Source organism: Chiloscyllium plagiosum, unplaced genomic scaffold (genome assembly GCF_037043375.1).
Source record: "Chiloscyllium plagiosum isolate Xiang-an unplaced genomic scaffold, Cpla_swu_hap1 HiC_scaffold_31, whole genome shotgun sequence".
In the NCBI taxonomy this organism is placed as follows: Eukaryota; Metazoa; Chordata; class Chondrichthyes; order Orectolobiformes; family Hemiscylliidae; genus Chiloscyllium; species Chiloscyllium plagiosum.
Window position 1 is genome coordinate 41,911,900 of NW_028270169.1, and position 16,957 is coordinate 41,928,856.

The 16,957-nt window shown below is 40.8% G+C and overlaps 1 protein-coding gene across 8 annotated transcripts in view; it reads left to right on the forward strand.

The window, feature by feature from the left end:
• Positions 1-16,957, forward strand: part of LOC122564112 (septin-5-like) — a 124,636-nt gene that overhangs the window by 96,182 nt on the left and 11,497 nt on the right. For all 8 annotated transcript variants that reach the window (XM_087977480.1, XM_043718685.2, XM_043718690.2 and 5 more), the window contains 3 exons: positions 3,497-3,598; positions 4,760-4,856; positions 6,036-6,198. In XM_087977480.1, the coding sequence (XP_087833606.1) occupies positions 3,497-3,598; positions 4,760-4,856; positions 6,036-6,198 (362 nt within the window). The remainder of the gene's footprint in view (positions 1-3,496; positions 3,599-4,759; positions 4,857-6,035; positions 6,199-16,957) is intronic.

Here is a 16,957-nt window from a genome sequence, read left to right on the forward strand (position 1 = left end):
GGGCATCATGCCTGGCACTAGCTCAAATGAAACAGGCCATCACCCTGAAAATAAATAACATAAATCACTGGAAAAGCTCAGCAGGTCTGGCAGCATCTGTGGAGAGAAATCAGAGTTAATATTTTGGGTCGAGTGACCCTTCCTCATAAAACCTTAAGAGCCATTTTTATCTGACATCCAATTGTAAATACCCCTTGACCTGGCCATGTCCTTTTATCAGAACACACACAACTGCTAAAAACTGAATACAATTTTTAAAATAACTTGCTCTCCCTATTCTCACCACTTATATGTAGCAAACTGTGATTTATTCTTCCTCCTTTGTTAAAACAGTGGAGGTGTATTTCCTGCATTCGCTGTGATTTGTAAGGAGCAGATAAATAATGGGATAATGTTAAGACAGATGTGGGCGTTATATTTCACACACTTAGACAGTGGGGAGGAGTTTTCAGCACAGGCATGTTTGCAAACATTTAAGGATAGATCAATTCAGAAGGGATAAAGGCATTATTCAACTCGTAACAACCTACATACAAAGCAAGATACTAATTAAACAGTGCTACTGTCTTTAAATGGAGTCCAAATGTCTAAAGCTAGAGTTAACAGTCTCGAGTTTTTGTTGATTGGCCAGCCAGTAGTTCAAAGTCTCTTTAAAAATCTCATTTAATGTTTAATGTTTTCTGAGGAAGTTTTGTCAAAATGTAACTTCAGCTTCACTGTTTTGGCAAGTGAGCAACAAAGGTGATTACTTGCATAGGGCACAAATGTAGGTTGTTGCCTGTTTATTTTTACAGGCAGAGGCTTTTCCGTTGTAACCTGGAAGTTAAGTCTTTTGACGTTGTCAATATTGTATAGAGCACCATTGACCCCTTAACTGATTTATTTCAAAATCTACCTATCTCAACCACTAATATACGGTACTGCCTTCTGCAATGAAGAATTCCATTGATTGATACTCTCAGAAGAAATTTCTCCTCATCTCTGTCTTTAAGTGGGTGATCCTTTATATTGAAATTCTGCTCCCCTACAAGGGGCAACAACTTTTCCGCATCTATCCTGTCAAGACCACTAAGAATAATGCGTGGTTCAATAAGGCCACCTCTCATTCTTCTGAACTCCAATGTGTATAGGCCCAACCCACTGAACACCTCATGACAAATCCCTCCAAACCTAGGGTCAATCTAATAAACCTTCTCTTGACTGCCTCCTATGCCAGTATATTTTTACCTGGATGAGGGGTGCAAAGCTGGTGGATTTCGAGTGGCTTGTGTAGCTCTAGCAGGACCTCCCTATTTACCATTACATTTGAAATAAGGTCTACAGTCCCTTTGCCTTCCCAATTACCAGCTGAACTTGTACATTAACTTCGTGATTTAGGTATGAGGAGTTTCAAATCCCCCACTGCTGTCATTCTTCACTTAATTTTCGCTCCTGTACTCTTCTGCCAAAGTGCATTGGAGCCAAAGTGCATATTCCCACATTATATTCCACCTCCAAGTTTTTGCCCATTCATGTGACCTGTCTATATCCTTCTGCAGAATCTTTGTGTCATTCCTCACCACTTGCTTTTCACTTATTTGCCTCTGTCTTCTATTAGTTAGCTAATTTTCTATTCATGATCATTTACTATCCTAACATCATTGTCTCATCCTATTAAGTAATCTAATGGTTATAGTAATTTTTCAAATGCCTTCTGGATATTCAAATATATAATCCACTGGTTTCCCCTTTATCCTGCTTGTTGCTTCCTCAAAGAATCCTAATGAATTTGCCAGGCATGATTTCTCCTTTGTGAAGTCATGCTGACTCTGCCTGATTATATTGTGCAGTTCAAAATCCTCTGCCATTGCAATCTTAATAATCAGCTCTAACATTTTCCTCATAATAGATGTTAAGCCAACTAGTGTAATTTTGTTTCTTTCCTCTTTTGAATAAAAGTGTCACATTGGAAGTTTTCCAGAATCTAAGGATGATTGAAAAAGTACTACCAGTACATCCACTATCTCTCTGGCTCCTTCCTTTAATGTCTTTGGATTCATTCTTTCAGGTCTAAAGACTTACCAGCCTTTAGCCCCATTAATTTCCTAGTACTTTTTTTTCTAATAGTTGTATTTATGTCCTCTCTACACTATTTTTTATTTCTTGACTACTTATTCAATATTTTTGGATTGCTATTAATGTCAACTACCATGTAGACTAATGTAGTCAACAATAACCGGTGAAGAGCTGAAAATGTATTGCTGGAAAAGCGCAGCAGGTCAGGCAGCATCCAAGGAACAGGAGAATCGACGTTTCGGGCATGAGCCCTTCCTCAGGAAGCCTTGCCCTCAGCTCGAATTATCAGCAACATGGTGACTGCCAGGAATCAGGTGACACGCTAATTCCTGAAATGTCAACCCAATGCTTTCAAATTTAATTTGAATCCTGGGATTTTTTTAGTTGGGCTCTAATAGAACTTAATGAAGTCAGAAAAGAAACCCTGTGCAAGTTCTGTTTGTCAGAAGGTAGCAGTGTCGAGGAATGGATTTCTTTCAGTTGCAGGCAATGAGTATCAAAATCAAGCTAGCTATGGGCAACATGGTGGTTCAGTGGGTAGGACTGCTGCCTCACAGTGCCAGAGACTGGGTTCGATTCCAGCCTCGGGCAACTGTCTGTAGGAGTTTGCACATTCTGCCTGTGTCTGTGTGGGTTTCCTCCAGATGCTCTGGTTTCCTCCCACAGTCCAAAGATGTGCAGGTCAGGTGAATTGGCCATGCTAAATTGCCCATTGTGTTCAGGGATGTGGAGGTTAGGTGCATTAGTCTGGGGAAGTACAGGGTAGGGGAATGAGTCTGGGCGGGTTACTGTTCGGAGGGTCAGTGTGTGCTTGTTGGGCCAAATGGCCTGTTTCCGCACTGTAGGGATTCAATGATTCGATTAGTTGCTGAATAGAGGGACCTCTACACAGATCCACTTCTAACTGATAGTGCTGTGCTGTTCTACTTCCCAAATCGCCATGCTATAGTTTGACCGTGCAAGATTGTTAATGACTATTAAATTGTTTCGTATTGCCATGGAAATATTTCCAGCTCCAACCGTATAAAGAATGTGACTCACTAGTTGAACATCTGCTTTTATAAGTTGGTTCTACCATCATTAAATAACTGAACCCTGTTAGCAAATGATGGGGAAAAAATTCATTCAACCCTAAATACACAGCTTGAAGCCAATCAAGACTCATTGAGACAATTGGATTTGCTGAAGATTACTTAGCCTATGCAAGAGTGTACTGTGTGAGCTATAAGTGGAATGTTCATTTGTCACAGAATGGTGACTTTAGCTGCATCCCCCACCAGTAGGTGACATGAGTTTCTGCTCATCAAATAGGGAACTCAAAATTGCGTATATTCAAGCTTCAGTTCATAATAAAGATCCAACAAGCTCTGTTTCACTTTTAAAGAGTTGAGCTGCCTTTTCTAGTTACATTTTCTAACATTTTCTAACATTTTCTCCTCAGATCCGTGAGGAAATCAAGTTCTACGGGATCAAGATCTATCAGTTCCCAGAATGTGACTCTGATGAGGATGAAGAATTTAAACGACAAGATCAGGAACTGAAGGTGAGGAAGATTTAATGGGGAGTGTCTGTTGAATGTCTTCAGCTATGCCACTACCCAGGTCTGCAGAGTCCTATATAGTTGCTAGGCTGGGTCAGATGCAGATGGTGAGCAAACCAACAACAAGGAAAAACATATTTGACCTCACTGTTGCCAATCTGCCTGCCAGAAGTGAATTTGTCCATGATAGTATCAATAGGAGTGACCATTGTTTTTTTTTTGTGTGTTGGTGATGGACCGGTCTTCACATTGAAGATACTTTTCATCATGATGTGTAACATTGCCACCATGCTATTGGGATAGACTTTAATGTGTCTTGCAACTAAAGTATGGGCAACCATGAGGGATTGTGAGACATCACTAACAGTATAATTGCCATCAATAACCAGTAATCTCAAAGCTCAGCATACCTCTCACTTATCAGACCAACAAGCCAAGGACCAACCGTGGATCAAAGGAGATTGCAGGACTTCATGTCAACAGCAGTGGCAGGCATATCTAAAAATGGAATGCCAACCTGATATAGTTCTAATGCAGGACTCCTTCCATTCCATATAGCAGAAGCAGCATGCAATAGCAGGATGCAAGATCAACATCCTAGATGTTACCATTGACCAGAAACTCAACTGAACCTGCCACTTAAAGCTAACAATTCTGTGGCAAATGACTCACCAAGTATCTTCCCAAAATTTGTCCACCATCTACAGGGCACAAGTCAGGGATGTGCTGAATACTTTCCACTTACCTGGATGAATGCAGCTCTAACAACACTTAAGAAGCTCAACACTATCCAGAATAAAGCAACCAGTTTGACTGACACCCCATTCACTAGCACTAATATTCATTCCCTCCACCAACTGGATGGCTGTAGTTTGAGAGGTCCATTTGCCACCAGTTCTCTATGGCATTAGAGATGGGCAACAAATGCTGGCCTAGTCATGCTTACCTTTGATGAGAAAATAAAAAAAAATTGGAATATATACATGGCATCTGTGTGTTTTTTTTTGTAATATGGTCATTAATCTCCCTCTGTGACTCAATTCTGTATCGCCCTGCTTGGTAGTCAATGCTGTGGATTTTCCCTCCAACAGAAGTATTAAAATTCAAAGCAATGTATTAGTTTCAATTTTTTCTTTTAATCTGGCCTTTAACGTTCCCTTCCAGGACAGCATCCCATTCACTGTGATCGGTAGCAACACTGTGGTTGAAGCCAAAGGAAGGAGAGTTCGGGGCCGACTGTATCCCTGGGGTATTGTCGAAGGTAATTGTATTTTTAAAAAGGTTTATTTAATCTAAATATTGTCTTGCACCTCTGCTTAAGGGAAAAACACAAAGTGATTTAGCTGGATCAGTGCCATAGTCTGTCCAGCCATGTCCACATCCCACATTGCAAAGAATGTATGATCATGCTAGAGATGGTCCAGAAGAGATTTACAATGATGTTTCCGGACTGAAGAATTTTCACTCCAAAAAAGATTGGATAGGCTACAGTTATAGGACTAAGGCTGAAGTGTTTATAATTGAGGATCCCAGATAGAGCAGTTGGAAGGATCTTATTTCCCTTTAACAGAGTGATCATCAGTTCTGTTTCTCTCTCCAATTATGTTACCAATTCTACTGAGTTTCTCCAGCACTTTCTGCTTTTATTTAAGAATTCAAATATATGCAGTGCTTTTAAAATAGGATTTACAGCTTTCCACTAATTTACTGAATCCTACCCTAGTAATTCACCTGCAATTGGGTCTCAAAGTATGTCATTTTAGACCACGCCTTTATAAGGAGTTACGAAGCAGTGCCTTTAAAGTGAAGCTAGGTTAAACACAGCTTCCTCCATATTACCACTTAATGATTACCGTCTAGAGACCACACTGCTACTGGGCAATGCCTTGGGGCAAAATACTATACAGTTCTGCCAAGACCAGTATGTAAATTTCCCATCTAGACTTCCTCTATGCTGGAGAGGCCCATCACAGTGACTTGGGTTTGATGTATGTCCGATCTTTTCCAAGCTCCCTTGGTAGCAGTCTTACCTGAATGAAATGGTAGTGGGACTTGAGCTTTAACCTCATCTAACACTACACATAGCACTGAGGAAAGGTGGGTTTGTTGAAAGTGTTAGCCTTTGGATGTGATGAAAACTGAGGCTGTCCCTTTTCTGTTTCCGTGGAAGTTAAAGGTTCTGTGGAGCTATTTAAGGAACAATAGAGATTTCCTGATCTTTTGACCAATGATTTGCACTCAATGATGCCATTAATATCAAATTAACCAGTCATTTGTCTCATTGTGTTTGTGGGATCTTGCTATAATGCAAACTAGCAATGCATTAACTAACCCACATAACAAAAATGAGTGCACAATGATAAGCTTTGCACCACTCAGATCTATCTGTTAATGTATAAATCATGACTACTTATACTTTCTATGCTGTTCCTCTTTGCAGTGGAGAATCCAGCTCACTGTGACTTTGTGAGGTTACGAAATATGTTGATTCGAACACACATGCAGGACCTGAAAGATGTGACACGTGACGTGCACTATGAAAACTACCGAGCACAATGCATCCAGAGTATGACCAGGATGGTGGTGAAAGAACGGAACAGGAAGTAAGTTCATTTATTTTTACATCAATTGAATGAGTGAATACATTAAGTCAAAAAATGCATCACGCGTATTTTTGTGCGGGGGGAGGGTTCTATGATTGCAAACTCTTGCGATCATGACCTTTATAATTCTGTCATGGTAGAGTGAGAAATTTAATCCAATAAATCAATTAACTTGTGGGATAATACCAGAAAAAAAACAGTGAAAACTGTTAGTTTTTGGTGCAAATGAGAATTTGTTTGTGTCTTTGAGGGTCAGTGGAAGGCTCCTTTCCACATAGCAGTGATTCTTGATCAAGGGACTCAAAGGGTATCGAGTGTGTTGTAAGATGATTCTCATCACACTTGCCTTCTGTCAAAGAGTAAATTTGCTGCCACCATTCTCCTGACGTTGGGACTGATAGGGCTAGACTGATCTAGAGGAAAACTACAAGGTAGTTTAACGAATAGAAGCTCTTGTCTTAAAGAAGATGCAGTTTATTGCATGACGGCAACTAGGTACAAGATACATTAGTCTGACAGACTTTGTTACTGAAAATAAGGTCAAACCTAAATGGTAGACCTACCTCCTTTGAGATTCAGAGCTGTTTTACTACCCGAATCCTTATGACACCTCCTGTTGTGTAATCCTTGATGTACTCCTCAGTATTAATCCTATCAGAGCCTAAAACCTCCCAGAAAAATGGTGGTGTGGCCACAGTCAGGTCAGCTATGGTATTATTGAGAGAGTTAGAAGGCTTGAGGGGCTTCTAATTCATATGTTCATATGCTAGATTGTCCTTCTGGGAAGAGAATTTGCTGTGTGTGCCTGGTCTGACATATACATCACATCAGTTATGCACTGTTATGTCTCTCAGTATGTCTTTTAAGAGACATGCTCACAATGTCATCTTCATATCATAGTGTGTCACCTGAGAGGATAAAAGTCTCAGACTCTTCTCTTGAGTCAGGCCACTTGGAGCATGTCATGCTAATAGATACATGCTATCATGAGTAAAGTGGAACAATCCGACAAAATCTATAACGTGAGTTTGTTATACTGACCCAAAAGCTGCCCAGTTTATCTTGACACCTGAAAAGTGTGTGGCACCAAAGGGCATTGGGCACACGTACAGAAAATCCACTCACAAAGGCCAAGTCAGATCCCAGAAGAAAACAGGTGAACAAGATAGTGTAGCACCGCAACACTAGCAGCAAGGGATGTGTTCAGATGATGGAACCATGAGATTCAGAGTCAACCAAGTGAAAGGCACAATTCAAATGGTGCCTGTATTTTCCATGCTGTTAATCTCATGTATCATGTCAATGGAATAAAGTGATCATCGGTTTTCACAACCATTAACACATATGTCCTGAAAAGTTAAAATGACACATCCTAAAAGCTTAATGCAACACAATTGCTTGCGCTAACATTTCATCATTCACATCCTGAAAGTCACGTACCTGAGCAAATGGTGCTCCATAGTACAACCTACAAGAGACTTTCTCAGTCTATAATGGATGACTAATTCCATGCATTGGCAGAATCACACTGTGGTTTCAGTACAGAAGCTCAAATTGATTTCCTGCAATCTTCTACCTGGTAAACATGAGCAGTCCAGTAGTGTCAGGATTACTGTTACGCACAGAGCTCTGTATAATCTCATACATGAGATTCAATCTGCACTCACTGTGGTGAACAGACCACTTAAAATGCAATCAAATCAGTTAAAGATCTGAAATGTCTGTCCCCAGACTGCTTCAATACAATCACCAATTTTAAGGGTGATAAGGGTGCGCCACAAGGGATGGTACAATCTCATTTATTTATCCTCCACAGAAGTGCATTTTGCATTTTTGGGAGAAGTTCCAAGTAGAACTGATGAGAAGGACTGAAGCTGTGTAATTTGAAGGATTGATTGTCACATGGATTGGTGTAGCTCCATCACATGCATTTTAAAGGATGATAAGGCTCCATTCCCCAGCCTTCTCACCGTAGCTGTTGATATCTTTACTAATCAAGAACCTTGTCTTAAATACATTCAATGACTTGGATTCCACAGCCTTTTGTGATAGAGTTCCACAGATTCACCATCCTCTGGCTAAAGAAATTCCTCTTCATCTCTGTTCTAATGGGTTGTCCCTTCACTTTGATGCTGTTCTCCCAGGTCCTAGTCTCTCCTACTAGTGGAAACATCTTCTCTATTTCCACTCTATCTGGCCCTCTCAGTATCTGTAAGTTTCAATGAGATCTCCCCTCGTCCTTCTAAACTCCATTGAGTACAGACCCAGAATCTTCAACTGCTCCTCATAAGCCAAGCTTTTCAACCCCAAAATCATTTTTGTAACCCTCTTCTGGACCACTTCAAGGCCAGCACATCCTTAGCTATGGAGTCTAATACTGCTCACACTACTCCAAGTGCAGTCTGACCAGAGCTATATACAGCCTCAGCAGTACATCCCCACTATTGTATTCCAGCCATCTTGAAATGAATGTTAACATTGCATTTGCCTTAACTGCCAACTGAACCTGTATGTTAACCTTAAGAGAATCCTGAACTAGGACTCCTGACTCCCTTTGTGCTACAGATTCCTGATGCCTTTCCCTGTTCAGAAAATACTCTATTCTTCCTATCAAAGTGCATAATCTCACACTTTCCCACATTATAGTCCATCTGTCACTCCTTTGTACATTCTCCTAGTTCATCCAAGTCCTTCTGCAATCTCCCTGCTTCCTCCATCCTGTCTGTGTGTCATCTACAAACTTAGCAACAAATTCCTTCGTTAACGTATCACGTGAATATTTGTAGACCTGGCAATACACCATTGACCTCCACTAGTCACTCACTGCCCCCCTGAAAAAGACCCTTTCTTACACTCTCTGCCTTCTGCCAGTCAGCCAATCCTCTATGTATGCCATGGGCTCTTATGGCACCATAAGAGCATGCCTAGATCCAAGATGCCTCAACCTGTCACTAAAAATTTGTTCACATAAATATTGACGCTGAAAGAATTGTAAATTTAAGGGCAAAATTGCATTCCAAGCTGGATGCAAAATATGGATACCAGCTTGTCCATCTAGCACAAGAATCCCAAGAACACTCAACATTTAGGATGCCTTTGGAATGATTTTGTTTCTAAATCAAAATAATAACGAGCAATAGATCAAGACTTATTCAAATAGAGCATGGATAGGACAACTGAAAACATTTATCTAGCTCATGGATGCGGATCAGACCACAACCTCACCTACTGATGGCAGAAAGCCCCCAACATAGATTTAACAGTATTTAAGTACACAGTACTGTCAGCCAAATAAACACTTACGGGACAATTTGCTCCATTCATGAAGGCTGTCTCTGTCCAAGTTAAATAGAGGATGTGAAACAAATTCTGGCCTCATACGATAACAAGGATTTGCGATGTTACCTTGGATTTTTACATTTCTGTTTCCCATGTAATCTTGCAGTACCCGACCACAGGAAAGACATAATTCTCAAAGTGGATGCATCACAAAAAGGCTAAGCAAACTTTTCTGATATCAAGAGAAATATTTAGCTCCGGTATTTGGCATCCTGTAATTTCACACCCACTGATTTAGTGAGAAATTCATAATTGAAACATTTAAGATGGTTGAAATGACCTGCTGTAAACTGCTCACAAATGCATCTATTAATCTGAGTGAGGATATGGCACTTCAGTCAGACACAAGGATGATTATATCTGACACACTGACCTGATTATCCAATACACACAAAGAACAAAATATTTTCTTGATTGACACATGGATTCTCTTGATTGTGAAACTGAAAATGATTGATTAGATTTTAGGCAGAATCAGTGTGAGCAGTTGCTGTCAGCAGTTGGTGAAGATGACTACCTACAAGAGTTGCAAAAGACCATTATCCATGAATAACTCAATAGCAGTAAAGAAGTAGCTGGAAACAATTATTATTTTGACTATACAGAGTTGAACCTGGTATGTCCTGGTATGTCATTTCCAAGGTAAATAAGCCCTAATGCCTTTATGCCAGGATATCAGCCATGCTATAGCAGGGACACATTGGGATTGAATGCACCAAATGCGAGCATGAGAGTGTGCACTGACCAGAGATGGATAAGGATGTTCAATAACTCATAAATTTATGTGAGATATACCAAAAGGATCAACCCCAAAACTAACGGAGCTTTTATGTCCAGGTGATGTTTTATTGACTCCTTGGAGGAAATAGGCAACAGGTCAATTCACAGTGTATAGGGAAGACTACATCCTTGTTTGGATTACTTCTCTAAATTTTCCATCATTCAACAACCTAGCAACGCAAAGAATGTAATTATCACAGACACAATGACCACTATCTTCAGTTTATTCAGTTTCCTATAACAGCGTATCTGACAATGGAACACAATTTGTCTAGTCAAGTGATTCAAGACATGCACACAAAAGTGGAGAGTGACCCATTGGATATTGTCACTCCACTATCCACATTCAAAAGGTCCAGTACAATGTATGATACACATGATAAAATCTATGAGTGTAAACAAGAAAACAAGATTTCTACATTGCATGTAACACCAATGGGGAGACTATAATCTCCAGCACAACTAATGCTCAGAAAGCAAGTGAATGACTTTGCCTAGCAACCAATTGTCTAATCATTTCCAAACAGATGGCATTCTTTTTCGTTCTCTTCCATCTGTGAAGGACATACACAACAATCAAGCAGACAGTGAACTACCAATCCATTGCACTGGACACAGTGTCAGAGTTAGAAATACAAATACATGGGTATCAGCAAAGAATTCTAGAACATACAACCATCCCAGATCATGCAAAGTCATTACTGATCATGAAGTTACATCTGAAAAGACCAGAAGCCAGTAGTTATGTTATGTGTCACAGTAGTGACACGCTCATGATATCATCACTATATCAAAGCACGTGATTTAGGGGATACGGGTGTCAATCTCCATCTTATCTCAAGCCACTTGCTGATGGAAGCATACTGCTTTTTGTAATTGAATCACGTAATGCAAGCCCAGACACACGTGTCTGTGAATGTAATACTTAATTACATTAATAAGTGGTAATAAACATCTGTTTGTTCAATACCATGTTACCAATCTATGTCCTAGTTTCTTACTTTTCAAGGGACAACACCAGCATTGCTTCAGCAGGTCAAGAAACACTGTAGAAAGCAAAAGCTCCATCAAGTCCCACACATTGTGACTAATGCCTCACGGACTTGTTGAATAAAAGCTGACTTGTCAGTGTCACCCACAATCAGACAACCAATTAAATAAATGCCTAGGATTTTGTTTTGATGTTGAAGTGAAATGTACCTTTTTGTTTTGTCTCTATGATAATGTGATTAGGTTTTGGTCACCATCATGTTGGAATATAAAGGAAAGTGATTGGGTGATACGTAGATTAGATATGTAGATTAGATCCCAGCTGTGTGTGCCGGAATCAAACCCCTCTGTCTGGTGACTGTAATGTTGTGTGAAATGAGCAATTTGTCAATCTCACTGCAATAGCAACAGGACAGGTGGTGTAGAAGATGGAAAATTGTCATATTGTACAGTTGAAATTGAGTCTGTGGTAAAGCATGTTCTTTGGGCTGTGCAGAAGGAAATAGATCATTCATGACCTACCTGATCTGAAGCTGATATTCTATGGATTATATTTTTTTAAACTCTTGACCTAATATCATATATTTACAATAGAAACAATTGCCTATAATATATTTATTTGTCATGTTGCGTAATTCCCCACTTTGGTAAATTGGCTGACTTAATTAAACTTAATATTTCAAAGCAAGACTTGTACACTTAATGGCAAGGTCCAAAGGAGTGTTGCTGAACAAAGAGACCTTGGAGTGCAGATTCATAGCTCCTTGAAAGTAGAGTCACAAGTAGATAGGATAGTGAAGAAGGCGTTTGGTATACTTTCCTTTATTAGTCAGAGCATTGCGTATAGGAGTTGGGAGGTCATGTTATGGCTGTACAGGACGTTGGTTAGGCTAATTTTGGAATAATGCATGCAATCCTGGTCTCCTTCCTATTGGAAGGATATTGTGAAACTTGAAAGAGTTCAGAAGGATTTACAACGATGTTGCCAGGGTTGGAGGATTTGAGCTACAGGGAGAGGCTGAACACGCTGGGGCTGTTTTCCCAGGAGCGTCAAAGGCTGAGAGGTGACCTCATTAGAGGTTTATAAAATCATGAGGGGCATGGGTAGGATATATAGACAAAGTCTTTTCCCTGGGGTGGGGGAGTCCAGAACTAGAGGACATAGGTTTAGGATGAGAAGGGAAAGATATAAAGGGTACGTAAGGGCAGCTTTTTCATGCAGAGGGTGTTACGCGTATGGAATGAGCTGCCAGAGGAAGTGGTGGAGGCTGGTAAAATTACAACATTTAAAAGGCATCTGGATGGGTATATGAACAGGAAATGTTTAGAGTGTTATGGGCCAAGTGCTGGCAATGGGACTAGAATGGGTTGGGATTCTGGTCGGCATGGACGAGCTGGATCAAAGGATCTGTTTCCGCGCTGTACATCTCTATGACTCTATAACTAGTATACCTGCCTTCCTAAACTTTTCTAAAGCTTTCCAGATCTTTAAAGATCTGTTTTCAATGACAGCTTTCCTATTTTAAAGAACCTCTTTCTTTTTCTCTCAATTTGTCTTTCTCACTTTTACTGTGTCTCGTACATAAGCAGAATTAAGTACTTTGGGCTTGAGGTATTTTGATAACTCGGACAAGCTAACAAATTGCTTATTATGTAGACTGGAAAAAATAACTTAGCCTATGTGCCTCTTTAAACCTTTGTAAGAATGCACTTTGCCGAATGAAAACATTAAAGCGTGTATTTTTTTCTAAATCCTTTCAGTGGAAAATGGTCCCAAAATTCTGAAACATGACAGCCAATCAATCAGTGGGAAGAATCCATGGCATTTGACAGCAGAGATGGTGTTAAACAGTGTGATCACATCAAGAGATAGCTAAAGTGAAATACCTCTCGGGATGGCATGAATGACAGAGAAATGAAATGAGAACTTTGTTGTCTGGCAATACCAAATAAACATCGACAATCCCTGATAAGAGTTTGAAGGACATTGTCAGACTGTTTGAGAGGTCCAGAGCTGCAACGACCCTCTGACTACAGTCCAGGCTTTAATCAGTTTCTTGTTAGATATCAAAAGAACAGAAACTGTGCATTTTCTCTTGAGCAAGAAATAAATTAGACTCTGTTGCCTTTGGTTGTGTGTTACGAGAGTCTGCCCAGAGTGATATGTAGTTTGAGCAGATTAGCTGAGGATTACTGGCCACAAAGGCCATGAGTTATTGAAATTCAGAATCACAGATGTGTCACAGTATAGAAGAAGGACAATCGGCCCATCGTTCCTGCAATTAATTGAGCACAAACACTGATACTGAAACCAGCAGCTGTGACCAGTCTATAAGCAGAGACAATGATGGTAGCCCCAGTCACTTGTCTTTGTTTAGGACCTTTTGTTGTACAAAAACATCAAAAAAATAACATCCTGGACATTCCATTTTCTCCTTCATGATTTTACTTTTATCATTTAAAAGAAAAGGATGAATAAACTACTCTCTGGCCCAACACCTTTTCCCACTGTTGTGAGCTGAACTAACTTTTAACAGCCAAAGTCACATCCCACACCCTGCCCCACCAGCAAAGTCCAATCTTAGCTCTATCACTGATTTTCTCCCACTTTTGGTAACATTACTCACCTCCGCCTCAAGTTCATCCATCATTTTATCCATGCCAATGTGATATCTGAGCTTAAATATTCTAATGGTCCCTCAAAAGATCACTTCACCCAAAGGCTTGTAGCTTGCTCCCTTCATCCAGTGCGGCTTTATTTTAGCCAATGCCTCATTTAAAATGCTCGCCCATGCTTAAATTCCTACCTTTACATCGGCTCCCCCCATCTCCAAAATTTCTTTTCCTCTAAATTGGATCTTCAGTGTCTTGTACATTCTTTTCCTCACCTCCTAACCACCTAGACCTCTACCACTGTCCCCTCCCCTATCTCCCTGCATTTTCCTCTGTGTTGCTGGTCATGCCTAATGAACTATCACCCTAAATACCACTGTCACTCCTCCTGATTGCTTCCTCTGAAACTGACGAACGGTGGTCATTGTTTTCCCTTTTACCTCTGAGTACCACAGGATGGTTCTCCTTGCAAGGCAATGAGGCAGAAAACTCAAAAAGGGATCATGCTGTAAGGTTGAGTGAAATAGGAGTTGATGGGAAGGGTGAGGGCAGTAACAAATTAAAATTACTATACATGGATGCACAAAGCATTAGAAATAAGATGGATGAGCTTGAGGCTCATTTGGAAATTGGCAGATACGATATTGTGGGGATAACTGAGACGTGGCTTCAAGTGGACAGGGCCTGGGAAATGAATATTCAAGGTTACACGTGCTATCGTAAGGACAGACTGACGGGCAGAGGGAGTGGGGTGGCCTTGTTGGTAAGGGATGATATTCAGTCCCTTGCGTGGGGGACCTAGAATCAGGGGATGTAGAGTCAGTATGGATAGAGCTGAGAAATTCTAAAGGTAAAAAGACCCTCCTGGGAGTAATCTACAGGCCCCCAAACAGTAGTCTGGATGTCGGATGTAAGTTGAATCAGGAGCTGAAATTGGCCTGTCGCAAAGATGTTACTACAGTTTTTATGGGGGATTTTAACATGCAGGTAGACTGGGAGAATCAGGATGGTATTGGACCTCAAGAAAGAGCCTTTGTGGAGTGCCTCCGAGTTAGATTCTTAGAACAGCTGGTGCTGGAGCCTACCAGAAAGAAGGCAATTCTGGATTTGGAATTGTGCGACGAACCAGAATTGATCAGGGACCTCGAAGTGAAGGAGCCATTGGGAAATAGTGACCATAATACAATAAGCTTCAATCTGCAATTTGAGAGGGAGAGGGTACAATCGGAAGTGACAATATTCCTGTTGAATAAAGGGAACTATGAGGGAGGAGCTGGCCAAAGTTCAATGGTGCAAAACCTTAGCAGGGATGACAGTGGAGGAACAATGGCAGATATTTCTGGGTATAATGCAGAAGATGCAGGATCAGTTCATTCCAAAAAGGAAGAAAGATCCTAGGAGGAGGCATGGGTGGCCGTGGCTGACCAGGGAAGTTAAGAAACATAAAGTTAAAAGAGAAAAAGTGTAACATAGCAAAGATAAGTGGGAAAACGGAGGACTGGGAAGCTTTTAAAGAACAACAGAGGATTACGAAGAAGGAAATACGCAGAGAAAAAATGAGATACGAAGGTAAACTGGCCAAAAATATAAAGGAGGATAGTAAAAGCTTTTTTAGATATGTGAAAGGGAAAAAAATGGTTAAGACTAAAATTGGGCCCTTGAAGACAGAAACAGGGGAATATATTACGGGGAACAAAGAAATGGCAGAAGAGTTGAATTGGTACTTCAGATCTGTGTTCACTGGGGAAGACACAAGCAATCTCTCTGAGGTAACAGTGGCTGAAGGACCTGAACTGAAGGGAATTTATATTTGCCAGGAATTGGTGTTGGACAGACTGTTAGGTCTGAAGGTTGATAAGTCCCCGGGGCCCGATGATGACCATTTAGGACAGAGATGAGGAGAAACCTCTTCACCCAGAGAGTGGTGGCTGTGTGGAATGCTCTGCCCCAGAGGGCAGTGGAGGCCCAGTCTCTGGATTCATTTAAGAAAGAGTTGGATAGAGCTCTAAAGGATAATGGAATCAAGGGTTATGGAGATTAGGCAAGAACAGGATACTGATTAATGCTGATCAGCCATGATCATATTGAATGGTGATGCAGGCTCGAAGGGCAGAATGGCCTACTCCTGCACCTATTGTCTATTGTCTATTGAAAGCTTCTCGGCATTATGCAAGTTATTATTGCCAGTGTTGCTGTCCCTGCAACTCTGCTGGTTATAATTCAGCCTCTTTAACCCCAGCTCACTGTTGGCAAGTGTGGGATCTCATTAAGCAATCAAATTGCAGACAAGGTGTTGATTGAAATATATAAGGAGATGGTCCAGGAATGGAATTGTCCTCCTGTTTCTGCATACTTCTCTCAAAATGAAGACCTTCTGCAAACTTTCCCAACCACCTTTCCCACCCCACCCCCACTCCCCCACTCCCACTCATGCCTCAGCCAAGTCTTTTTCAGGTGTCTCCCATATGATTCTTTGCGCATTTGGAAGTCTATCTCCACCACTACTCAGCTTTATCCTGATAACTACTGTAAAGAGAGGCAATAGCCTAATGGTATTATCACTGAACTGCTAAGCCAGAGAGACAAGTAATGTTCTGGGGACTTTGGTTTGAATCGTGCCTTGATTGATGATGGAATTTGAATTCAGTAAAAATCGGGAAATAAAAGTCTAAATGATGAAATGAAACCATTGTCAATTGTCGGAAAAACCCATCCGGTTTGCTTAATGTCCTTTAAGAAAGAAAATGCCATCCTTAGCTGGTCTGGCCTACATGTGACTCCAGACCCACAGCAATGTGATTGAGTCTTAACTGCCCTCTGGACAATTAGGGATGGGCAATAAATGCTGGCCTAGCCAGTGATGCTCATATTCTGTGAGTGAAATAAGAAAGAAAAAGCTCCAGCAGTAAGCAAGACACAATTAACACAAGGCTGCTTCATGTGATCTCACCCTGACATCACATCAAACTCTAACAGAGGTACCGGAGTGGCTGAAAGATTGCCCAAAGGAAGAAGCGACATACCTTCAATCGAGTGA